Below are 27,523 nucleotides of genomic sequence, written 5' to 3'. Positions count from 1 at the left end.
TTCAGAACAAAAATATCTAACTCACTGATCCAGTTCTTCTGGTTAATGTTTTGCCTTTATTCATTACGAACACCAAGTGGCAATTCAGTTTAGTAAATGTAGATCAATTAATTTATAGAAATCCAGCATGAAAGAGGCATTTTTGTTACTGTTGAGACATTTACACTTCCCTTAAAATCACTTGTTAGAACAATTTTTGGGTTCAGCACATTTATATTTAGCTTTGGCAACCAGTCTGGACTGGGATGCACAGCTGTTAGGAATGCATTGTCCCAAACTGAAACCACAATACATCATCAAGGAGCGGAAGACTGGCAGTCAAAGCCATTGGCTAAATGTAAATTACCTAAACCCAAAGTAACTCTAACAGGTTGTAGAATCAGCTCAGAGTAGTGGTGAATGATTTTATCCATGTCAGTTCAAGGGTCTTATGGTTGTAGGGTCATAACTGTTATTGAATCTTGGTTATTATTCTATTATTGATCTATTGGGTATGTCCACAGGAAAATGAATCTCTGAGTTGTATATGGAGACAGATATGCTTCGATGATAAAATTCACTTTTGATTTTTCCTGAGCTTTTGAACCTGGTGGTGTACCTCCTGCCCGATGGTAGTAGAGAGAAGAGGGCATGGCCTGGACTGTGAGGATCTTTGATGATGGTTGTGGCAGCACTCCACGTAAGTGTACTCAGTGGTGGGGACAGCTACATCTGTGATGGAATGGCCCATATCCACTACTTTCTGCAACCTTTTCTGTTCCTGGGCATCGGTGCTTCTGTTCCAGGTCATGATATAGCCAATTAGGATACTCTCCTCTGTCCACATTTAGAAGTTCGTCAAAGTCTTTGGTGAAATGCTGAATCTGCGCAAACTTCTAAGAAAATAAAAGTGCTGTTTGCCTTCTTTGTGATGCCACTTATCAGCTCATCCCAGCACAGATCCTCTGATAGTTTGGTGCCGAGGAACTTAAAGCTCCTGACCCTTCCTCCTCCGTTTCCCAAATGAGAACTGGCTCACGGACCTCTGGGTTCTTCCTCCTGAGGTCAATAATCAGCTCTTCGGTTTTGCCGACATTAAGTGAGAAGTTGTTGTGGCATCACTCAACCAGATTTTCAATCTCCCACGTATATGCTGATTCATCACCACCTTCGATTCGGCCAACAACAGTGGTGTTGTCAGCAAACTTCAACATAGCTATACAGTCATGAATATAAAGTAAGCAGAGCAGTGGGCTAGGCACACAGCCTTGTGGTGCACCTCTGCTGATGATGAGTGTTGTTGCCAATCCAAGTCTGCAAGTGAGGAAGTTGAGGATCCAGTTGCAAGAAAACACTGAGTCCTAGGTCTTGGAGGGCAATGTTGAGTTTCAGGGGAATGGTAGTGTTGAATGCTGAGCTCTAGTCAATGAAGACCATCTTAATGTATGCATCTTCATTATCCGGGTGGTCCAGAGCTGAGTGAAGAGCCAATGTTTAACCTTTTAACCTGTAGTGATGGTGGGCAAATTGGAGCAGATTCAGGTCATTTCCCAAGCAGGAAATGGTATGCTTCATGATCATGGTGCTTGGAAGTAGGTGCAGAGGAGATGTCAGGGGTAAGTTTTTTATGCAGATTGTAGTGAGTGCTTGGAATGGGCTGCTGGTGGAAGCGGAAACGATAGGGCCTTTTAAGAATCTCCAGAATATGGATAATTGGCACAGCTCTTCTAAAGATTCAGGCTCACCCCACTAATTGGCAGCCGGGTTTCTGTGGCAGGATTTTAATATTTAAAGAGCAACTGAACTGAGGTTCAGGGATCAATCATCAGCTCTACTTTGGATTCTCGTCTAGCATCTTGTCCTGTTTCAGTCTCATATCGTGCCTTGATTCTAGTGTTGGATATGCCAGCACTTGGGTCCTAACCATCTCATCACAGTGACATCACAAGGTTGGTGGGGGGCTGTGGGGGTTTGTGAATTTGCCTCCATGTTCTGCTGGCCAAAGTGAGCAAAAAAGATGGTGAATTCATCTGAGAGCAAAATCTTGTTATGCTTTATGTTGCTGGGCCTTTCTTTCTGGGGGGACATTCAAGCCCTGCCACAATTGTTGATTCAAATTCAGTCCAAAACTGCCACTTTGTAAGTGAGATGTTTTGCTGGAGATCATACCTGGATCTCTTGTGTTTTCCCAGGTCACCTGTCCTGAGCATCAGCATTCTAGCCCTCAACAGACTGTAAATCTTGTGGTTCATCCTGGGTTTCTGGTTGGGGAAGATTCTGAATGCTTTTGTAGGGTACACTCATCAATGAGTGGCTTTATAAATTCCATTACAACTGTGTTATATTAACTCATAAAAGCATGGCCCAGTCCACACATTTGAATCAGTCCTGTAGCCACTCCTTTGCCTTCTGTGACCATTTCTTTACTGTCCTTACCTCTACTGCTTTGCTCTTTAATCTCTACCTATATGCAGGTAGGGGGAGGACAGCTAGACGATCTGATTTCCTGAACAAGGAGGTTTAATTAATCATCATTGATGGCAATTTCCATCATGCTCTCATCTTCACAAGTTGCAATTTCCACACCTCTGCTCATATCCCTTTTCCATTATCTCAGAACAAGAATTGGGTCCTCACGCTCACCTTTCTGGAGAATTCCTGTAAGATGGCGACAGGCTAACATGCAATGGTTTCTATGGGGATACCCAGAGATATTATTGTCTTTTTTAAACATAGTTTTATGATCACAAGACCCTGCTAGACATGTCTACCCTATCGGCAAGGTGCTCATTGGTAGAGAAACTGAACGAGCTGGACTTGGTGCAGGTCATGCTGTACCTTTGTCTGAGAAGCACTGAAGTGGGTGTGCGAAGGAGGTGTGCAGTCCAACCACAAGTGGTCATCTCCATCGCTTTTCTTGTGATCAGAAGACCCTGTTGGACATTGTTATTGTGGATGCTGTGATTCAGATTCACTGGTTTACTGGCAAGCAGTAGGGCTGGACAGAGGGGGATCCACATGGCCTTGGCTGTAATGAGCATTCGGCCCCAGGCCGCGGTGTCTCCTGTTTGCAGCCGACACAGAGAGTGACAAAGGAGTCGGTGCACTCCACCAGTGTGCTAGAAGCAGTGTGACACGGCATCCGTGCTGGAGTTGGCCCTGCTCTTCAGTGCTCATTCAGCAGAAGACAAGATGTCTTCAACATTCATGGACTCAGGGACTTGGACCATTTTTTTGTGTGATTGTATTTTACTGCTGCCTTATATGTGTTATGCGTACCTTGTTCTGTGTATGACTATTGGTATTGTGTTTTGCATCTTGGCCCTTGAGTAACGCTGTTTTGTTTGGCTGTATTCATAGACATTCATGCATGGTTGAAAAACGATTAAACTTGAAGTTGAACCTACCACCCCATCAACTTACATGTCCAACAGATCATCCTTTATGATTTCTAACATTTACAGACTCACTTTCAAAGCAACACACACAAAATGCTGGTGGAATGCAGCAGACCAGGCAGCATCTATAGGGAGAAGTACAGTTGACGTTTCAGGCCAAGACCCTTAGTCTTGACTCATTGAAAGAAGAGATAGTAAGAGATTTGAAAGTAGGAGGGGAAGGAGGAAATGCAAAATGATAGGAGAAGACTGGAAGGGGAGGGATGAAGCTGAGAGCCAGACAGGTGATTGGCAAAAGGGATACAGAGCTGGAGAAGGGAAAGGATCATGGGACGGGAAGCCAAGGGAGAAAGAAAGGGGGAGTGGGGGGAAGCACCAGAGAGAGATGGAGTGCAGGCAAGGAGTGATTGTGAGAGGGACAGAGAGAGAAAAGAGAGAGAAAAGAAAAAAGGAAAAAATAATAAATAAATAATAAATAACAAACAAGCAAACAAACAAACAAACAAATAAATAGATAGATAGATAAGGGATGGGGTAAGAAGGGGAGGGGGACATTAATGGAAGTTAGAGAAATCAATGTTCATGCCATCAGGTTGGAGGCTACCCAGCCGGTATATAAGGTGTTGTTCCTCCAACCTGAGTGTGGCTTCATCTTGACAGTAGAGGAGGCCATGGATAGACATATCAGAATGGGAATGGGACGTGGAATTAAAATGTGTGGCCACTGGGAGATCCTGCGTTCTCTGGCGGACAGAGCGTAGGTGTTCAGCAAAACTGTCTCCCAGTCACTTTTAAAGATTCTTTACACCTCATGCTGTCAGTATTATTTTTACTTGCATGGTATGTCTTCTTTTTCACAGTGGTTGTTTGTCTGTCTTTGTTTATAGAGTTATAGTCATAGAGAAGTGTAGCACAGAAACAAGACCTTCGGCCCACCTAGTTCATGCTAAAACTATTTAAGATGCCTACTCCCATTGACTTGCTACACGAACATAGCCCTCCATATCCCTACTATCCAAGTACCTATACATACTTCTCTTAAACATTGAAATTAAGCTCACATGCATCACTTGTGCTGGCAGCTCATTCTGCACTTTCCTGACCCTCTCAGTGAAGTAATTTCCTCCCATGTTCCCCTTAAACATCTCACCTTTCACCCTTAACCCATGACCTCCATGACAACCTTAGTGGAAAAAGCCTGCTTGCATTTACCCTATCTATACTCCTCATAATTTTGTATACCTCCATCAAATCTCCTCTTAATCTTCTAGGTTCTAAAGGATGCAGTCCTGACCTATTCAAACTTCTCTTTACAACCTAGATCTTCCAGACCAGGCAATGTCCTTGTAAGTTTTCTCTGTACTCTTTCTACTTTGTTTACATCTTTCCTGTAGGTAGGTGACCAAAATTGCACAAAAGACTCCACGTTCGGCTCACTGATGTGTTATACAACTGCAACATAACATCCCATCTCCTGTACTCAATATATTGATTTATGAAGGCCAATGTGCTAAAGCCTTTCTTTATGACCCTACCTCCCTGTGATGCCACTTTCAACAAATTATGGACCTGTATTCTCAGATCCCTTTGTTTTACTGCACTTTGCAGTACCTACTGTTCACTGTGTAAGACCTATCCTGGTTTAGAAACATAGAAACATAGAAAATAGGTGCAGGAGTAGGCCATTTGGCCCTTCGAGCCTGCACCGCCATTCAGTATGATCATGGCTGATCATCCAACTCAGAACCCTGTACCTGCCTTCTCTCCATACCCCCGATCCCTTTAGCCACAAGGGCCATATCTAACTCCCTCTTAAATATAGCCAATGAACCGACCTCAACTGTTTCCTGTGGCAGAGAATTCCACAGATTCTCCACTCTCTGTGAGAAGAAGTTTTTCCTCATCTCGGTCCTAAAAGGCTTCCCCTTTATCCTTAAACTGTGACCCCTCGTTCTGGACTTCCCCAACATCGGAAACAATCTTCCTGCATCTAGCCTGTCCAATCCCTTTAGAATTTTTTACGTTTCAATAAGATCCCCCCTCAATCTTCTAAACTCCAGTGAGTATAAGCCTAGTCAATCCAGTCTTTCTTCGTTTCTCTTACTGAAGTGCCAAACCTTGCACTGTCTGCATTAAATTCTATCTGTCATTTTTCAGCCCAGTTTTCCAGATGATGCAGATCCCTCTGAAAGCCATGGTAGTCTTTCTCACTGTCCACTACACCCCCAAACTTGGTGTCATCCACAGATTTGCTGATCCAGTTAACCACATTATCATCCAGATCATTGATATAGATGACAGACAATAAAGGACCCAGCACGGATCCCTTGCGCACACCGCTAGTCACAGGCCTCCAGTTGGAAAGGCAACCCTTTACTACCACTCTTGAGCTTCTGCCACAGATCCAGCTCACCTCATCCCGAATGCTGAGCAACTGAACCTTCTTGACCAACCTCCCATGTGGGACCTTGTCAAGTGCCTAGACCAATATAAGCCATCAAGGGAATGGGATAACTTGGTTTCTTTTTCAAGGATGAGCATTTCAGTTGTCAAAGTAAAGTCTTGACTGACCAGATGTTTTGGAAATAAGTGAGACTAGCTCGGGTGGGAACATAGAATCCTCCCTATACATCTCTCATTAAGAAATAACTAATTTTAGAATTGCAGCACCCCGGAATGAGTAGGTTAGAAAAGAAGTGTAGGCTTTCTTGATTGTATAAGTGTGAACAGTGAGCAAGCTCTTCAGACTCCTGTCCACGGACCGGAATTGCGATCGATGCCATAGATGCCTAATAGTTTCCAGGCCAGCCATCATAAGTTGGAGTCCTCAACTCAATGGGCAGAATGGTGTGAGCCTTGCTACTGTATTAATTATTCTGCACACTGTTTTAGACTTGTTGTTTTGTCAATTCTTACCTTTATGTAGTGGACAGGTGTGGGACTTTTTTTATTAATTATTCTGCACACTGTTTTAGACTTGTTGTTTTGTCAATTCTTACCATTATGTAGTGGACAGGTGTGGGACTTGTTTTATTAATTATTTTACACATTGCTTTAGACAGTCTTTTATATATTTCATGCTTTTTTCCCCTTATCACTTACAATAAATCACTTATCATTCTAACAAAATACCCTGCAGTAATGTTGGAGTGTATCTTTTCCCTCATTGATCTAAACCCTTTGAACCTGTTCATCATTCCCTCTGTTGATGTTCAGTCATTCAGTCCGACTCTTTGTGAGCTCATAGGGTCTTTGTGGCAGGATACATAAGTAGATTGCCAGGCCTTTCTTCCCCACAGATACTGCTGCTGCCCAGGCTGGGTTTAAACTCTGGACCATCTGCTTTGAAGTCCAGTGCTGATGCCACTACACCACCAGCCCGTACCAGTTGTTAATCTGTAAGCTTAGCTCTGAGCTTACATTTGCCAAGTAATTCAATTTTCCAATCCACTCCTGTTTAGACTTCTCTGGCTTTGGTCTGCCACAGTGTTCCAACAAAACTCATTGTAAACTCATGTTGCAGCATCTCATCTTTAGCCCAGGTAGATTACAGCATTCTGGACTTAATACTGAGTTTGGCAATTTCAATTTTTGCATTTCACATGCCAGCATTTTTTGTTTTGAATGTTATCCTTTCTATGGCTGCTGATCTCAGATTTTTTCCACTCCTTATTAACATTTCCTCCAGACGTTCTTGCTATTCACCACTGCTTTTCCCACCCCTTGAGAACAACTCCATGATTGCTTTTGTCATTCACTTTCTCCTGCTCTACACCTGATCACAGACCTTCCCTTTTTTTCTGTCATTCTTTGCATCTTAAAACTTCTGCTCCCAGTTCTGCCTGAAGCATTAACTCTGTTTCTCTTTGCATGGAGCCTGACCTGCAGAGCAATTGTAGGCTCTCAGTATCTGCATTGTTGTATTTCTGGGGTGCTTTCACTGTCTCAGTCTGTGTCACTATAAAGACTTCCACCACTTGGGAAACAGAATTTACAAATGGCCATTGGGAGTACCAGGTAGAGAACTGGGAGCCCGGTGGTATAGACCTTAAGATGTAGGAGCAGAATTAGGCAATTCAGCTCATGAAGTCTGTCTTAAATTTGTCTCCACAATCCTCCGTGGAAATTAATTACACAGATTCACCAGCCTCTGGTTGAATAAATTCCTCTTCCTCTCAGTGGGACATTCCTTTATTCTGAGGCTTTCCCCTCAGATCATAGACTCGCCTACAAAAGGAAACAGTCTTCATGTCCAACTCTGTCCAGGCATTTTGGCATTTGTTTGGCTTCAATGAGTTCCCTCCCCCCCTCGCCCCCACTCCATTAAGTACTCACTACAAGTCATCAAACTCTCCTCATACATTAAATCTTTCATTCCTAAGATCATTCTGGTAAACCACCTCTGGACTCTTTCTAGGGCCAGCACATCTTTCCTTAGATATGGGATCCAAAATTCCTTACAATATTTCAAATGCATTCCGACTAACTGCCTTATAAATCCTTTGCAGTTTATCCTTGCTTTTATAATGTCCCCTTGAAATAAATGCTAACATTGCATTTGCTTTCCTTACCATTGTGTATTTAATTGGTGGCATCTGTCGGTCTCGAGAGACCATGGATCTGCGCCTGGAGTTTCCAGGGCAGGCCTGGGCAGGATTGTATGGGAGACCGGCAGTTGCCCAAGCTGCAAGCCTTCCCCTCTCCACGCCACCGATGTTGTCCAAGGGAAGGGCACTAGGACCCATGCAGCTTGGCACCGGTGACGTCGCAGAGCAATGTGTTGTTAAGTGCCTTGCTCAAGGACACAAACACACTGTCTCAGCTGAGGCTCGAACCAGTGACCTTCAAGTTACCAGTCTGATGCCTTATCCACTAGGCCACGCGCCAACACATTGTGTATTTAATATTTCAGTAATATTGTATATATATTGTTTGATTAAACATTCTTTGATGTTTACATAATTCATTACGGGTTATATGTAAAAGTATATGAATGGCATACGTTATTACGCCACCACATCATAAGTGTGTGACTCACTAAAGTTAAGAACAAAGTCAGTTATCTCTGTGTTTTTCTTTCAATTAGTTGTGTGTTTTAGAGTTTCAAAACATAACAGAGGCGATGAGTAAGTTTTTAAATGAATCCAAGGTGACTACTTAACCTGTTGAAATGCAGTACGATTTTTTTCTTTGCAAGGGGAGAGAAACAGTTGAAGAAAAAAAAGCACAGCATGTGGTTTTTTTGGATGGTCGAGTTAATGTAAAAGGCTGAAAACAGTCAAAATTTACAGGTTCATAAACAACCAGTACTGGCTGATAATAATCATAAATAAAAAAAGCAGAAATGGCTGGCTATATCGGAAAGATAGAAGTGTTCAATAACACAACCCATAACTGGAAAATGTACACTGAGTGAATTGAGCAGTATTTAAAAATAAATTAAGTAACCAATGAAAAGTGAGTGCCAGTTTTTCTGAATGTAATTGGTGGAAGAAATGCAGTTTTCTTAGAAGTTTAACTGCTCCAATCAAACCAGCTGAAAGGAGCTTTGCTGATATCATGAAAGTAATGCAGGAACATTTAGAACCAAAACCACTGCTGATTGCAGAATGTCTTAGGTTTCATAAGCAGAATCAAAAAGTAAGGGGAGACCATATCAGCTTACGTGGCTGAATTGAGGAGATTGTCTGAGCATTGTCAGTTCAGTGATGTGCTTAATGATGCACTGAGAGAGCATTTAGCTTGTGAAATCTTACAAGAAAGCATTTAAAAATGGTCCCTAACTGAAGCACAACCCACATTTAAAAGAGAGGTGAAATTAGTGTATCAATGGAAATTGTAGACAGAGATGCAATTGAGTTGCAGTCAGCAAAGTCAGTGAGCATGAACAAAATTAGAACATCTAAACAGAAACCTGTCTGACTGAACAAATTGTGTTACCATTGTGCAGGGGTGGAGGAGGGGTCAGATACACCAGATACAATGCAGATTTAAAGGCAAAATTTGCAGAAAATGAAACAAGGAAGGACAGATACAGGGTGCATGTGAGGCAGACAAAAATAAATGGACTGTACAGGGAAGAGAAAAAGATGTAAAGTCAAGTTGCAATTTCAAAAAGAGAACTAATGTTGAAAAATCTAATAACAATGAGAGTGACACAGGACTAGGTACCGTTGAGCTATACAATCTGAAAACTAACAGGAATCAAGCAAACACGAGGAAATCTGCAGATGGTGGAAATTCAAGCAACACACACAAAATGCTGGTGGAACACAGCAGGCCAGGCAGCATCTATAGGAAGAAGCACTGTCGATGCTTTAGGCCGAGACCCTTCGTCAGGAATCAAGCAACATGGTTTACATCAGAAGTGAAAGGCAAATTAATTGAAATGGAACAGGTCACTGGCCTAGCTGTTTCAGTCATTCCACAAAGTGAATTTCACTGGTGTTTCATTGACACTGAACTGAAGCTTGAAGATATCCAACTAAAGACTCAAACTGGAAAAAATAACTCCTTTGGGAATGACATTTGTAACAGTAAAATTCAACAACCAACAAGCCACATTGGGGTTGTATGTGGTTAAAACAGGAGGGCCAGCATCTTAGGGTCATGACTGGCTGAGACAACTACAAATTGATTGGATATCCATCAACTATTTGCATGCCACATTCCCTGCAATGGAGTCAACTGAATGTAAATTAAAAACGATGCTGAAAGAAACCGTAGCTGTGTTCAATGACGGCATTGGAAAACTCAAACATATCCAGGGTAAAATAGTGCTAAATTAAAATGTCATACCTAAGTTCTGTAAAGTTTGTCCTGTTCCCATATCATCCATGATAAAGATAGCAAGTGAATTAGATGGGATGGAGGCTGAAGGAATTCTTTCCAAGGTTGAGTGGAACCTATGGTAATGCCAGTGCTCCTCGTAGCCAAGAAGAATGGGTCTGTCAGGAACTGTGGTGATTTCAAGGTCACCATCAACCCAGTACTGAATGTAGATCAGTAGCTCTGACCAGGATAGAGGATTTCTTCCATCTTCACAAACCTTTCTGGAGGAAAACACTTCAGCAAAGTGGACTTAGCTGAGGCCTACCTACAGGTGGAGATGGATGAAGAGTCCAAAGTGTTTCTTGCCATAAGCACTTACAAAGGGCTTTATTGATTTTATAGGCTTATAGTAGCAACTACAGCAGCACTATGGCAGAAAGTTATGGACCAGGTGCACTCAGTGTTACCTGGATAACATCAGTATTACCAGAAAGGATGACAAGGAACCCCTCCAATATCTTAAAACCGTGTTAAAAAGATTAGAAGATTATGGGCTCAGGGCATGATGTGACAAGCATGAATTCTTTAAACCAGGCATCACTTACTGTGATCGCACATAAGATTTACTCGAGTGTGCTGAGAAAATTCAAGCAGTGGTGGATGCTGCAAGACCAAAGAACATGTCACAGTTGTGATCCTTTCCAGGATTTGTCAATTACTTTAACAGGTTCCTGCCAAACCAGGCTATTGTGCTCCACCCCTTAAATTCACTACTACGACTGGGAAGAAATGGTAATGGACAAAGCAGTGGTGATGTCAGACATTGCACTCCCACATTATGATCCACATCATCCAGTGAAGCCTGCCTTGTGGTATGTGTGCAGTCATATCACATGTTTTGAGTGATGGAAGAGATCACCCTGCAGCCTTTGTATTACATTCCCTGACCACTGCAAAGAAAAATCATGTACAAATTGACAGGGAGACATTGAGTCTGTTTCGGGGTGTAGACCATTTCAACCAGTACTTGCACGGGAGACAAGTTACCGTCATTACCGTCTGTACCCACTAGTGTCCATTTTCAACCCACAGAGGGTGTTCCACTAACAGAAGCAGCATGAATGTTGAAGTGGGTTCTGTTTCTTGGAGGATACAATTACAAGATCAAATTCAAAAGGACAATTAATCACAGAAATGCTGATGGATTGTCCTGTTTACCTTTGGAGAATGAAAACATGAAAAATTTACCAAAGTGGGTATTCCTCTCAATATAATCTACCTAATGCAAATTGCAAGTTTCTCTGTTATGGCAGAGATAATCAAAATCGAAACCAGAAAAGATCCCACACTGTCTGAGGTCTACATGGCTGCCCAAAATGGCTGGAATGGACAGCAGAAACTCCAGTTCCTTCATTTTTACCAGCATCAGCTTGATGGGGGGTTGCCTTATGTGGGAATGGAGGGTTGTTGTACCATCCATGCTGAGTGTTGGAAGAGCTACTTGCCAGTCATCTAGGCACGGTCAAAATGAAAATGTTGGCTCACAGCTTTGTCTGTATAGATCAGTAGATCGAGCATCTTGTCATGCACTGTGTGGGATGCTAACACGCCCAGAAGATGCCAAGAGCAGCGCTTCTCCATCCCTGGGAATGGTTTACAATGCCCTGGCAGAGGATTCGTGGGGATTTTGTCGGATCATTCATGGGCACAGATTTCTTGGTGGTATTGGATGCAGATACAACATGGCCAGAAGTGCTCCCAGTAACCTCCACGACAGCCTTGCATACTGCTGTTGTGTTGAGAAGCCCTTCTCAAGGACTGGTGTTGAAGATCACTTAGCAGTGGCTATGGACTACAGTTTGTTGTGGAACAGTTTCAGTCATTCCCAAAAATGAAATGAATAAGACATGTTACATTTGCACTGCACCACCCAAATAGCGTGGTCCGGAGTCTAAAGAACGCAATGTCAGTCGAACACAGTACGCTGCCACCGAATCTGAAGCTCTCCAATTTCCTTCTTGCTTTTCGCAATGCAGCACACTCGACAACCAACAACTCACCAGCAACGCTGTTCCTAGGTCACCCTTTGTGCTTTTGCTTCGATCTTCTCAAACCCAATCTCAGAAGGAGAAAGCAGGACAGAGAGCTGAGACAAATTAAGGGGTTTTCAAACAAGGAGGTTTCACTCCTGGGCAAGAAATGCTGGCGAGGGATTACAGAGGTGACCAAGAGTGGGTATTTAGAAAGATTAAGGACAGAACTGGACCACTCTCTGACACAAAGGAGATTGTGACTGAGATCATCTGGAGATGACTCATCGATCAGTTGAAGAGAGTGGAGTCAATTGTTAGAGGAAAAAGAGTGTCAGATTCAGATTCCGTTTATTGTCATTTAAAAACCACAAATGCAATGCAGTTAAAAAATGAGATAACGTTCCTCCAGAATGATATCAACAAAGCACATGACAAAATAGACTACACCAAAAAATCCATGTAACGTTTAGCAATCCCCAGTCCAGAGTCAGGAGAGGCTGCTGCGTATTAATATCGCGCTACCATCTTAGCGCGTTCCCCGGAAAGGAGCTCCAAATCCCATCAGACAAAACAAGACCAAAAACTAAAGCTATAAGACTGGCACAAAACCACATAGTTACAACATATAGTTACAACAGTGCAAACAATACCATAATTTGATAACAAAACAGACCATGGGCATGGTAAAAATAGTCCAAAGATGTTAAAAGTCTATAAGTTTGAAAGAAACCACCCCACAGTTTCCACAAGTCCTCAGGGTCCTGATAGACTCGTCATCTCACGCAGACAGCAGAAGGGAATACTGTCAGAAGCACTTCCTGTAGTCCCAGAGTCAACACCTACAATTACCACAGAGGAAGCCACAAGTCTTTCCTGCCAAGCACAGTGATCCCCTTGTCAGGAAAGATGCTATCCTACAAGACTATGAAATCCTCTACAGAGATTAAATCTTTAGGCCTGAACAGGACGATTTAAAATTTATTATGCTGTGGATGTGTGTACAGTAATTACAGACAGACAGAAAACTAGACGGAGCGGCTGTAACAGGCTGCATACACAGCCAGCGCATGCACACATGTATTATATTTGATACCATTCTGTGTATGAGCACAAAAATAAATAAATAAATAAAATGGATCCATCAGTATATATAAGACTAGACAGCAATGTATTATATAATTGAGTTGAGATATTGAGTTGGATTCTATAGCTAAGCAGGGTAGACTGTTGTGTATTTAATATGTCAGTAATACTTGAGTAATATTGTAAATATATTGTTTGATTAAGCATTCTTTGTTGTTTACATAATTTTTTGGAGTTATATGTAAAAGTACACGAATGGCATAAGTCTGTCATGTGCACAACTCACTATAGTAAAGAACAAAGTCGTACATGAGTTATCTCCAGCTCCATGTTTTTCTTTCAATCAGTTTTGAAGTTACAAAACAGAACACTTACTTCAAGAACCATACCCTTCAATCCTGAACTAGGACTTCCAAGTCCACTTGTACCTCTGATTTCTGAATTCACACCCCATTTAAAAATAGTATATACCTTTATTTTTCCTATACTCCCCTATTTCCCTAATCTCCATTCCACCTGCCACTTCTTGGCCAATATTGGTACCAATGACATAGGAAGGAAAAGCAAAGAGATCCTGAAAAGAGAATTTAGAGAGCTGGGTAGAAAGCTGAGAAGCAGGACCTCCAGGGTAGTAATTTCTGGGATGCTACCTGTGCCACGCGCCATTGAGGGTAGAAACAGGATGATTTGGCAGATTAATAAGTGGCTGAAAAATTACTGCAGGGGGCAGGGCTTCAGGTTCTTGGATCACTGGGATCTCTTCTGGGGAGGTATGACCTGCACAAAAGGGACAGGTTGCACCTGAACCTGAAGGGGACCTACATTCTCATGGGCAGGTTTGTTAGAGCTGTTGGGGAGGTTTCAAACTAATTTGGCGGGGGGGGGGGGGGGGGTGGTAAGAGCCGGAGTGACTCAGGATAGAACAGTTGGTAAAAAAACAAAGATAGTGTGCAGTAAGTCTGTGAGGAAGGGCGGATAAATGATAGGACAAATTTGCTGTGAATGTCAGTGCATTAGGGATGCAGAATCAAAATAGGGAGCAAGTTGTTACAGTGTTATATCTCAATGCACGGAGTATAAGAAATAAGGAGAATGATCTTGATGCACTATTATGGATTGTCAGGTATGACGTTGTGGCCATCACTGAATCATGGCTGAAGGATGATTGTAGTTGGGAGCTGAGTGTCCAAGGTTACACATTGTATCAGAGGGAGAGGAAGATAGTTGGGGGAGGGCATGGCTCTGCTGGTAAAGAATGGCATCAAATCAGTAGAAAGGTGGAAGATGTTGAATGCTTATGGGCTGAGTTAAGAAACTACAAGGGTAAAAGGGCCCTGGTGACAGTTATATACAGGCCTTCCAACAATAACTGGGATGTGTAACCCTGATTACAATGGGAAACAGAAAAGGTGTGTCAAAAGGCAATGTTCTGATAATCATGGGAGATTTCAACATGCAGGTCGATTGGGAAAATCAGGTTGATAATGGGTCTGAAGAGACTGAGTTTGTTGAATGCCTATGAGATGGCTTTTTAGAGCAGTTTGTCATTGAGCCTACTAGGGAATCAGCGATACTGGATTGGGTGTAATGTAATGAACCAGAGGTGATTAGGAAGTTTGAGGTAAAAGATCCCTTCAGAGACAGTGATCACAATATGACTGAGTTCAACTTGAAACTTGATAGGGAGAAAGTAAAGTCTGAATAGCAGTATTTCAGAGAGGTAAAGAAATTACAGTGGTATGAGAGTGGAGCTGGCCAAAGTAAATTGGAAGGAGATGCTGATAGGGATGACAGCAGAGCAGCAACAGTGTGAGTTTCTGGAAAAAAATGAGGAAGGTGTAGGATAGATGTATTCAAAAAACAAAGAAATACTCTAATGGCAAAGTGGAACAACCATGGCTGACAAAGGAAGTCAAAGCTAATGTAAAAGCAAACGAGAGGGCATACAACAAAGCAAAAATTAGTGGGAAGACAGAAGATTGGGAAGCTTATAAAAGCTTACAGAGAGCAACTAAAAGAATAATTGGAAGGGAAAAGATTAAATATGGAAGCAAGCTAGCAAACAATACCAAAGTGAATAATAGAAGCTTTTTCAAGTTTGGGGAAATGAAAGAGAGATGAGAGTGGATATAGGACCGCTAGAAAATGAGGAGGGAGAAATAATATTGAAGGACAAGGAGAAGGCAGATGAACTAAATGGAGTATTTTGCATCAGTCTTCACTGATGACACCAGCAGTGTGCCAGATGTTGAAAGCTGTGAGGGAAGAGAAGCAAGTGCAGATACTATTACAAGGGAGAAGATGCTCAAAAAGCTGAAAGACCTATGGGTACATAAGTCACTCGGACCAGAGGAACTGCACCCCAGGGTTCTGAAAGAGGTAGCGGTAGAGGTTGTGGAGGCATTAGTAATGATCTTTCAAAAATTATTGAAGTCTGGCATGGTACCAGAGGACTGGAAAGTTGCAAATGTCACTCCACTCGTTAAGAAAGGAGGAAGGCAGCAGAAAGGAAATTATAGACCAGTTAGCCTGACCTCAGTGGTTGGGAAGATTTTGGAGTCAATTGTTAAGGATGAGGTTATGAAGTACTTGGTGGCACAGGACAAGATAAGACAAAGTCAGCTTGGTTTCTTTAAGGGAAAATCTTGCCATCGAACTGTTGGAATTCTTTGAGGAGATTACAGATAGGATAGATAAAGGGGGTGAAGTGGATGTTGTATATTTGAACTTTCAGAAGGCCTTGGACAAGGTACCACATAGGAGGCTGCTTACCAAGAGCCCATGGTATTACTGGAAAGTTACTGGCATGGTTAGAGCATTGGCTGATTGGTAACAGGCAGCAAGTGGGAATAAAAAGATCCTTGTCTGGTTGGCTGCCAGTGACTAGTGGTGTTTCACAGGGGTCAGTGTTGGGGCCACTTCTCTTTATGCTGTATATAAATGATTTAGAGGATGGAATAGATGGCTTTGTTGCTGTTACAGGGACATGGCAGGAAGAACGAACCCAAGTGCAGCACTCTGACACGGAGGCAGGATCAGGAGGCAGAATCGAGACCAGGCTGAGTCAGGACTAGGGAGGCTTGATTCATGGAGATATGGGGTTGAAGACTTGGAGCAAGGTTCCTCTCTTTCTGAGAATCAACCAACAATCTGGCAAGGGCTGACTGGAGCTGTCGGGGTCTTATCCTCCGGTGGCTAATGGAAACCAGGTGCTGGTGATTGAGAGGAATTGGGAAAGATTGGGAATCAAGTGTGGGGATTAAGGACCAATTAGGGAGGAAAGGGAAAAGGTGGGAAATGCCAGCCAGGACCATGATAGTTGCCAAGTTTGCAGATGATACAAAGATTGGCAGAGGGGCAGGTAGTGTTGAGGAAATGGGTAAACTACAGAAGGACTAGGCAGATTTAGAGAATGGGCAAGAGAGTGCCAAATGAATGCAATGTTGGAAAATGCATGATCATACACTTTGTGGAAATTGTTATCATGGGCTGCTGTGGAGGTCAGGTTGCTGTGTGTGTTTAAGGCAGATCTTGACATCTTCTTAATTGGACTTGGCATCAAAGGTTATGGGGAGAAGGCCAGGGAGTGGGACTGGGGAAGGAATAAAAAGATTAGTCATGATTAAATGGCCTCATTCTGCCCCTATGTCTTATGGATTCCTTTTAACATGTTCTTCTGCAGGTTCTCTGCCTCCGCAATTCTACCTGTTCCTCAACTCATTTTGTATCGTTTACAAATTTGCCTCTAATGCCATCAGTTCCTTCCTTCAGATCACTGACGTCAGCTGGCCGTCGGGAGCGCTGTTTAGGGAGTAGAGAAGCCGGGGTAATAACGTCGGCTGGTCGTCGGGAGCGCTGTTCGGGGAGTAGAGAAGCCGCGGTAATAGCGTCGGCTGGTCGTCGGGATCGCTGTTCGGGGAGTAGACAAACCGCGGTAATAGCGTCGGCTGGTCGTCGGGAGCGCTGTTCGGGGAGTAGGGAAGCCGCGGTATCAGCGTCACGACCGTTGCGAGCTCAGAATCTATTCCCACTTTTGCCGTTTGAAGATGTCACTCGCTGGTTGCGGCAAGGTGCCGCTGCGCTTCCTCTTGAGGGCTGGTTCGGGCTGGAACTCGCTCCGTTTCTGCCGGTCCAATAGCGGCTCTAAGGTGCAGTGAGCAAGGCGGGGCGACTCGGACTTCACCATGTGCTTCGGGTCAGGGGAATGGGTGGGTCGTGGGGTCGTTAGTGTCTGACCGATAGTTGGTCCTTCGGGTGTCTCCCCGAGGTGAACGAGAATCCCATTGACTCTGAAATTAATCCCCGCTCTTTCCTCAGAGCCTGGTAATTGTGTCTACAGAAGTGCAATAAATTCAGCTTCGAACGTCCACCTGAAGCACTCCTATCTCGCCCCTTCACTGCATCCAGCAACACAAGATGGACAGTTGTCTCGTTCAGATAAAATGCTTAAATCTCCGGGATTGTTTTGTAATGTTATTTAACACCGACAAAGTTCTTTAGGGAAAAAAATCTTAAGCTCTTGAGGCTGTGCTCTAATGGGTAAACCCTAAATTTTATCATTTCTGTGATATCTGGAATTGAAGCAGATTCTCAACTGTAGCCTAAACAATTTTCCCAAAGGATTTAGTACGATTTCTTTGGTGTTCTTTTTGCTGATAAAGCCAAGAATAGCATATGCCTTTTACAAGATCCTCAGTTTGTCTGGCAGCTTCAAAGACTACATCCCGCTGTGTATGTTTTTGCAGCTTCAGCATTATGTTATTTAACTAAGATTGTTTTTCCTCGTTCTAACCAACAAGATGTAATATTTAATGCTTTTCTGTCTCAAATGTCCTTACAATTATGTCTTGTTAAGTTCTATTAATATTTTGTTAAAATGAATAATTGACAAGATATCAACCCATGTGCAATTTTGTAGGATTTTCTCCAGCCTGAAAGTCATCCTTACTTTCTCCTTCACTGCCTTAGCCAATTTGATGTTCAAATTTTTTTAAAAATTGTAAGCACTTTAAATTTCCACTCAGTATTTTACGTGGGACTTGGCCAAGCACTTTTGAAAATGCCTTTACGCAATGATCACACTACTTTTGTCGTCCTCTGTTTTTCAATGATATTCAGGCAAGATCAGCATATAAACACAAGTGATTCTGCAGATGCTGGAGATTCAAACCAACGTACAAAATGCTGGAGAAACTCAGCAGGTCAGGCAGCATCTATAGAAATGAATAAACAGTTGACATTTTGGGTTGAGATCCTTCTTCAGGACTGAAAAGGAAGGGAACATATATCAGAATAAGAGTGGGAGAAGGTGATAGATGAAGCTAGGTGGGTGGGAAAAGAGAACTCATCACTTAAGCTGGCGGGAAGATGGGATGAGTGCGGCTGTAAAGGGAATAGAGCAGATGTGGGTGATAGCTACATCAATGGTGAAGGAAGGGAAACCCAGTTCTTTGAAGAAGGAGGACATCTCTGATGCTGTGGAAAGGAATGGGAAAGGATGTGGTAGAGACAAAGAAACTTTGCAAAGAAAAGGGACTTGCATTTTTACCAGAGATAAGTTAGGAAGAGGTATAGTCAAGATAATCATGGGAATTGGTGAGTGTATAAAAGATGTCAGTTGATCGTTTATCTTCAGAGATCGAGAAAGGGGAGGGAGAAGTCCAAAATGGGCCAAGTGAATTGAAGGGCAGGGTGGAAGTGAGTGGTAAAGTTGATGAAATTGAGCTCAGCATGGGGGCATGAAAGCAGCACCAATGCAGTCACTAATGTAGCAGAGGAAGAGTTGGGGGAGATAAACACATGCTGCTCATATGCCAAGTAATTTTTTTGGATTACTGCTTGTGAAATGACCTCCACTGCTTCTCTGGCAATGATCTGTTGGTTTCAGATGTTCACAGGATTGGACTGTAGCAGACTTGTTCTGCCATTTATGGTACAGCTGAATCTTTTTGCATGTGGTTTTATCAAACCCATCCGAAAATTCTTTTGTTTGTCGCTTCAGCAGGAGTATTACCTGCAATGGTAAAGTCCATATTCTTGGCAACTTCTGGTTAACTTATTGTTTGTTTCTGATTGGATTTTATTAGTGGTTACTTTATTCCTGGTTCTAATCTCTCCCAGAAGCAGAAGCATGTTTGTATCTACATCTGTAGAGAGGAATGGTCAATTGACTTTTCGGGCTGAGAACATCCTGGCCCGAAATGCTGACTTTTTATTCCATATTTGCAGCCTTGCCTCCTAAGGTCCTGCAGCATTTTGTGTATGTTGCTCTGGATTTTGAGCATCTACGGAATTTGTTGCGTTTATGTTTGTATCTAACTTATGAGCAATCTTTATAGGTAAAGATACAATCTGACTGACTTGAGTCTGGTTTGAGTGGCACTGTAGCATAACACTTATTGCACCAGTCAGCTGGGTTCAGAATCAGAATCAATTTATTGCCAGTATATGAAACGTACCAGAAAGGATTGTGGTTCGGTGCCAAGCATAAAACACAGGACAGTACCGTAACAGAAAACAGTAGCAACCAGCAATTTACAAGACAAGTGCAAACAGCCATGAGCAATGAACAATTAGCTGAATACTCCTGCAGAAAAGTCAATAATCCAACTTAAATAATTATGAACATATGAGCACACTCAATAATTAAAAACAGAACAAGGAGAGCAGGAAAGACCATTTAACAGATGTTGTCCAGGGTTTGTTTAGGGTGTTACATCTGAGTGAGTTTTGTTGAGATGCTAGATAGCTACAGGAAAGAAGCTTCAGAGATGATGAGTAGTCCTGGTGATGATGGAATTGTAGCATCCCCCGATGGCACTTTGGTGAATAGGTGACTGCTAGGGTGGGTGGAGTGAGCAATAGATTTTCTGGCTCTTTGCTCTGTCAGTGAACACGTTCTTTAGTGTCAGTAGCTGACAGCCACTGAGTGGAGCACTCGCTGCAACCTGAACTTGGAGCGGACAGAAGAGGCAGGAAACCATAAAGTGATAGACGTGGTCACAACACTCAATGATGGCTGAGTAAAAATCCATCAGAATACACTCCGAGATGCTAGGTTCCATAGCTGATGTAGGAAGAACAATCACTGCTGGGCCTTCCTAATGATGATCATAACGTGCTTGTCCCACTTCGATCTGTTAGTAATGGTAGTCCCCAGGAGTATAAATAACTTGACCACTGACACAGCCTGACAGTTCTAGTATTATCCTGCATTTTTCCCAATGCCCTTCATCTTCACATTTTTAAAGATGCCGCTATCGAAGATGCATTGGAAATTTGTGTTAAGATTTTCTATTAAATAGACGCTTAAGTTCCCTCATTAGCTTTAGGTACTCGCGCTCTGAGCCATGTGACAATATCTGCTTTGACAACTGCCAACCTTATTTTCAAATTACTCATCCAGTATTGTCTCTGTGAACTACTGAGCCGATGGCATCTCTCCAGTGAAGACAGATACAAAAGTGTCCATTTAGGTTCTCATTCGTGCATTCTGACTCTGTAAGATGTATCTTTTGTGCTTTCTAGCCCAGCTTACCTTTCATCCTTAACTACTTGTGAGGGTTACAAAGTTTTTTGTTCTCTTACCCCAGATGTTCTTTGGACTTGTACCCTCTTAACATCTCCCAAGTTTGTTTTCACACCATTGCCTGACACTCTCATGAGCTTCCTTTTCTAACTTCATAACTAATTGGCCAGGGAGACGGTACTTGTTGGAGACCTGTTATGGCGGTAGGCAAATTGCTGTAGGTCGAGCTTGTTTGGGAGGCTGGAGTTGATGTGTGGCATGACCAGCCTCATGAAGCACTTCATGTTGGTGGTGTGGCTGCATCAGTACATGATTGCGGATTGATTAAAGGCAGTGCAGTAAAAATGATAATGTAGTATCCCTGGGACTTAGGTGGTTAGGCGGACTTTTCTGGAGTATGTTACTCTATTAGTACACAATATACTTGGCTTTCTGAAAATTTGGCGCCCTTATTTACAAAAGATAGGATTAAATATATAGGTGCTCCGAAGATGAAATAATTGGTTACTTGGGGAAAGAAATAAATATATATACTAAAGTTATTATGAACTCCATGGAGCATGTGGGGATCTTCCAATATCCAGGCTTTCTTTCTTTCTTTCTTCTTTTTTTTTCTATAGGGATGTTAGGGGGGAGGGGTAATGTACATTTTCTTTTTCATACACTTTTATTCTGTAATTACTTGAAAACACAATAAAAAAAGTTTAATAAAAAAAATACTTGGCTTTCACTTTCTGCGACAAGAAACATAGTATTGCAGTAAGTTTACCAGTGAACTTGGTGAGTTTAAAGGGCACTCCAGATCCTGGCTCCTGTAGCATATCTATTTGTTCCTGACCCCTGGTGTTTTAGAGCTGATGCCAGCTTTGGCCACGCGCCTAGCCACTGACCAGACGACATCTGCACTCCATACTCTCAGCACTGGCTCCAAATCCTGCTTGTGCTCTGGACTGCGACACATTCTGAGCTAATAAGTCAGCCAGATGCCAAATCATCAGGATTTCCGAGCAATTGGTTAAGTCTTGTCAGAGTTTTACTATTGTAAATGTTAGTGTTAGATGTGAAAATCAAGATTGCGAATCAGTGATTGAGGAGCACAGAGAGAACACAAGGCAGAAAATACTGAGGGAATAATGATGTTGGACAACATACACATATTACATAGTGGAGCATGTAACATGTATAAAGCAGCAACTCGCACAATGTGCTGTGACTGATGAAGGTCTTGGTCCGAAATGTTGACTGTTTATTTCCCTCCGTTGATGCTGCCTGACATGCTGAGTTTCTCCCGCATTTTGTGTGCATTCTTCAAAATTTCCAGTATCTGCAGAATTTCTTGAGTTTATGTTGAGAATTTTAATTTACATATAATTGAGGCAAAACAAATTTATTGAAGTAGCTTTTGAAGTATATTGTGTTTAATGTTTTTTCTTGATGCCATTTTTCTGTAGGGCCTGGTCCTTGGTGTATATGAGGGAGGAAAAGTGGATGAATCTGTTCAGTTCACAAAAGCAGGAGAGGCATTTGACTTTTCTATATCTGGAAGACTTAAGGAACTTTTGACCATGTAAGTATAATTTTCAAAGATAATTTGGAGACAAATTATGGGAAAGATATTTGATTGCTATGAATGAGTTCAATATATTCTTGAATCATTTGTTTATTGTATGAGTGTACACTGTCGCACAGTAGAAGTGAAAAAAACTTAGAGGGAGATTAATTTGATTTGTCACAGGTACCTTGAAACATATAATGAGATGTGTCATTTGCATTAGGCATGTGTTGGAGCAGCCTGCAAGCATCACCATGCTATTGCATGCCCCTGGTTTACTAACCCGAACTCGGTTGACTTTGGAATGTGGGAGAATACCAGAGCATCTGGAGGAAAACCATGTGGTCATAGGGAAAACGTATAAATCCCTTACAGACAGTAGCTGGAATAGAGCCCTGATTGATGTTTGCTTGTGCTGTAAAGCAATTCTGCTATCCGCTATGTTACCGTGCCTTCCCCTCCACCCTGATGCTATTATACATGCAGATATTGGTCAAATAGATTGTAGGATCACTACATTATGGGATCATTTTTAACTTGGCAATATGCATGTTAAATTTCCCCAAAGTGCTACATTTGGATGAGAAGATTTGAGTGAAGTAATCAGAGATGAAATTGAAAATGGGCATTTTCAGTATGAGAAATAGCAAAATAAATGGGAGTTTGAGTGAAAATTTGATTTTATGATGACTGACAGTGCCACTGATTGTATAGGACAGGGACATGCTTGGAAAACTAAAAGATCTCCTGTGGATTGTCATGAGGGGTGGTAAGTAATGCAGCAGTAAGTTTTTTAACATTTTTATGTTTTAGTCTTCTATTTACAATTATGCTTATTTTTAAGATCTGGTCCTGCACTTAAGAAAGGAAGAAGCCGGATATTTTATGGACTGCATCAGGTATGTTTTCAGATTAAATCTGTTTAATGCTTCATTCAAGTCAATGAAGGAATGTTAAAATACTGATTTTATTGATGAATGATGTGATTGAGTATATAAATTATGGAAATTATCTGATAATTCTAATTACTTTTTTACAAGCACATCAAAATGCACGGAGTTTTCTGTTTATTATAAATGTATTAGGTGATCTGGTTATTATAAGCTATTATAATATTATAATACATTCAGAATCTAATCACACCGTCTCTTCATTATTTAAATTACCAAATTAGGAAATTACAAAATTTTGTGCATGGTAATTACTTTGGAGTTGGCAATCTGTTATGAGGTTGAATACAGTTCAGAGCTTGCATCAATACAGTCTGCCAAAATACAGACATTGAAGAAGCTTGATAATTATTGCATTTCTATAATTCCTCCCTAAATTAGCTTTTCGTTGAAACCAAAATAGTTATGTAGAACTAATATGTAGAACTAAAACCTGGGCAGGTGACAGAAATATTTGTAGGGAAGCACTTTGGATCTTCTGATCATAATTTGATTAGTTTCAAAATAATTATGGAGAAGGATAGGACAGGTCCTCAGATTGAGATTCCAAATTGCAGAAAGGCCAATGTTGATGGCATCAGAAAGGATCTGGCAAGAGTAGATTGAGAAAGCTTGTTTTCTGGCCAAGGCGTACTTGCTAAATTGGAGGCCTTCAGAAGTGAAGTTGTGAAAGTATAGAGTTTGTATGCTCCTATCAGAATAAAAGTCAAGTTTGACAAGTTTAGGGAAAATAGGTTTTTTGAAAGATATTGAGGCCCTGCTTAAGAAGTTGAAGGAGATGCATAGGCTGGATCTACGCAGCTTGGAACAAATGGGGTGTTCGAGGATTAAAAAAAAAGAGAATATGAGGGAAAACAGGAGGGCTAAAATAAGCTATGAAGTTGCTTTAGCAGACAAGGTGAGATTTCCAAGAGGTTCTATAGATATATTAAAAGCAAAGGACAAAATTCGTCCCCTTAAAGATTAGTATTGTCATCTATGTATGGAGTCAAAGGAGATGGGGAGATCTTAATGGATTCTTTGCATCTGTATTTACTCAGGAGATGGACTGGGAGTCAATAGAACTGAGGAAAAACAGCAGTGAGGTCATGGACTATGTACAAATTACAGAAGAGGAGGTGCTTGCTGTCTTGTGGCACATTAGGGTGAATAAATGGCCCGGCCCTCAGACCTTGTGGGAGGCTAGGGCAGTAGTTACAGGAGCCATAGTAGAGGTATTTAAAATGTCCTGAGACGCAGGTGAAGTGCTGGAGGATAGCAAATGTTCTGTTGTTCAAGAACTCCCTAAGGATAAGCCGGGATATTAAAGGCTGGTGAGCCTGACATCAGTAATGGATAAATTATTGGAAGGTATTCTTAGGGACTGGATATGTAGTAAGTACTTGTAGAGACAGGGCCAGAGTAGGGATAGCCAATGTGGCTTTATGTGTGGTAGGTTATGTCTAACCAATCTTATAGAGATTTTTGCAGAGATTACCAGGGAAGTTGATGAAGGCAAGGCAGTGGATGTTGTGCACGTGGACTTTAGCAAGGCTTCGACAAGGACCCGCATGGGAGACTGATCAAGAAGGTTCAGTTGCTTGACATTCAGGATGAGGTAGTAAATTGGATTAAACATTGGCTTTGTTTGAGAAGCCAGAGAGTGGTAGTAGATGGTTGCTTCTCTGATTGGAGGTCTGTGACAAGTGGTGTACTGCAGGGATCAGTGCTAGGTCCATTGTGTTTGTCATCTATATCAACAATATAGATGATAATGTGGTAAACTAGATCAGCAAATCTCAAAGTAAAATTTATTATCAGAGTGCATACATGTCACTACATGCAACCTCGAGATTCTTTTCCCACGGACATTCTCAGGTTTTATGTGTGGTGACATGCATGTACTCTGATAATAAATTTTACTGTCAGATGACATCAAAATAGCGGACAGCAAGGAAGACTATCAAAGTTTGCAGTGGGATCTGGACCAGCTGAAAAAATGGCAGATGGAATTTAATGCGGACAAGTATAAAGTGTTCACTTTGGGAGGACCAGACTATGTGACAGTTTCTTCCCCCAAGCTATCAGACTCCTCAATACCCAGAGCCTGGACTGACACCAACTTACTGCCCTCTACCATGCTTATTGTCTTGTTTATTATTTATTGTAATGCCTGCACTGTTTTGTGCACTTTATGCAGTCCTGGGTAGGTCTGTGGTCTAGTGTAGTTTTTTTTTCTGTGTTGTTTTCACGTAGTTCAGTGTAGTTTTTGTACTGTTTCATGTAGCACCATGGTCCTGAAAAACGTTGTCTCGTTTTTACTGTGTACTGTACCAGCAGTTATGGTCGAAATGACAATAAAAAGTGACTTGGCTTGACAAACCAAACTTAGGCAGTGAATAATAGGGTACTGAGGAGTGCAGTAGAACAAAGGAATCTGGGAATACAGATCCATAAGTCCTTGGAAGTATTGTCACAGATACATGGGATCATAAGAGCTTTTGGCACATTGACCTTCATAAATTAATGTATTGATTACAGGATGTTATGCTGAATTTATATAAAATGTTGGTGAGAACTAATTTGAAGTATTGTAAAAAAACACAAAATGCTGGCAGAACTCAGCAGGCCAGACAGCATCTATGGGAGGAGGTAATAACGACATTTCGGGCCGAAACGTCGTTATTACCTCCTCCCATAGATGCTGTCTGGCCTGCTGAGTTCTGCCAGCATTTCGTGTTTTTTATTTATTTCCAGCATCTGCAGATTCACTCATGTTGCCTTTGAAGTATTGTGTTCAGTTCTGGTCACTTATTTATAAGAAAGATCAGTAAGATTGTAAGAGTGCAGAAAAATAAATTCCAATGATGGTGCTGGGATTTGAAGACCTGAGTTATAGGGAAAGGTTTAATAGTTAGGGCTTTATTCCCTAGAGTGAAGGAGAATGAAGAGAGATTTGATAGAGGTTTACGAAGTGATGACGGTAAATGCAAGCAGGATTTTTCCACTGAGGTTGGATGAGACTAGAAATAGAGGTTATAAATTAAGAATGAAAGGTAAAATATTTAAGGGCAACCTAAGGGGGGGACTTTTTCTCTCAGAGGGTGGTGGGAGTGTGGAGGGACAAAGCAGAATCATAGTTGGTCATGGATTAGATGAGTGAAAGGGCCCGTTTCTGTGCTGTAGTGCTTCATGAGACCAAATGCCGGAAACATTCAGCAGAATCCGTGGAGGATGAAACAGTCAATTTTTGTCATCGGTGATCCTTCATCAGACTGGAAAAGTCTGAATGCAAGCATATTTTTAACTTACAGAAGAGGGAAGGGGTGGAGTGAAGAAAGGCTATGTCTTTGATGCCATGTGGGCCAAAGCAATCAAGGTAATCATTACTTTTAAGTAATGGCAGTTGGAGATAGTATAGAAATGAGGCAAACAAAAACAGAAGTATTTGTCCAAAACAGATGGTTAGCTGAAATTCTTGAATTCATTGTTCATAGTGATATGAGATGTTCATAGGGATATGATGTGAGATGAGGTGCAAGTTTATATTGGATGTTATTGGAGCAGTGTCGGAAGCCAACAGAGAGATCAAAATGGGAGTGGGATTGAGAAATAAAATAACTGGTAACTGGAAGCTCGCACTGAATGGAATTTGAGAAGCAAATTCAGAAATTAGAGGTACAATAGGACTTGGGGTCCCAGTTCAGGATTCCCTTAAGATTAACTTGTAGGTTGAGTCAGTACAAAAGAAGGCAAATACATGTTAATCATTTTGAGAGGACTAGAGTATAAAAGCAAAGATGTACTGCTGAGGCTCTACAAAATGTTGGTCAATACATTTGGAATTTGGAGCAACTTTTGGCCCCATATCTATGGAAAGGGTTCAGAAAAGTTCCACAAGAATGATTCCAAGAATGAAAGGCTTAATATCTGAGGAATGTTTGATCTCTCTGAGCCTGAACTTGATGGAATTTGGAAGGATGAGTGGGATTGTATGGAAGCCTATTGGATACTGAAAGGCCTGGATAGAGTGAACATGGAGAGGATGTTTCCATCAGTAGGAGAGTTTAGGATCTGAGGGCACAGCCTCAGAATAAAGGGATGTCACTTTAAAGCTGAGATGAAGTGCAGTTTGTTCAGCCAGATGTTTGTGAATCTGTGGAACCTGTTGCCACAGAGGGCTGTGAAGGCCAAGTAAGTAGATGTATTTAATGCAGAGATTGATAGTTTCTTGATGGGTAGGGAGGTTA

At 41.8% G+C, this 27,523-nt stretch overlaps 1 protein-coding gene across 2 annotated transcripts in view; it reads left to right on the top strand.

The window, feature by feature from the left end:
* The first annotated feature begins 17,235 nt into the window (after window positions 1-17,235).
* The window catches only part of lap3 (leucine aminopeptidase 3), a 37,143-nt gene continuing 26,855 nt past the window's right edge, over window positions 17,236-27,523 (top strand). For both annotated transcript variants that reach the window (XM_073064947.1, XM_073064946.1), the window contains exons 1-3: window positions 17,236-17,412; window positions 22,244-22,359; window positions 23,189-23,243. In XM_073064947.1, coding sequence (XP_072921048.1) covers window positions 17,311-17,412; window positions 22,244-22,359; window positions 23,189-23,243 — 273 coding nt within the window. In that variant the 5' untranslated portion in view covers window positions 17,236-17,310. The remainder of the gene's footprint in view (window positions 17,413-22,243; window positions 22,360-23,188; window positions 23,244-27,523) is intronic.

The sequence above is a fragment of the Hemitrygon akajei genome, chromosome 13 (genome assembly GCF_048418815.1).
Source record: "Hemitrygon akajei chromosome 13, sHemAka1.3, whole genome shotgun sequence".
Classification (NCBI taxonomy): Eukaryota; Metazoa; Chordata; class Chondrichthyes; order Myliobatiformes; family Dasyatidae; genus Hemitrygon; species Hemitrygon akajei.
This window is presented reverse-complemented; position numbering and strand designations above follow the sequence as displayed.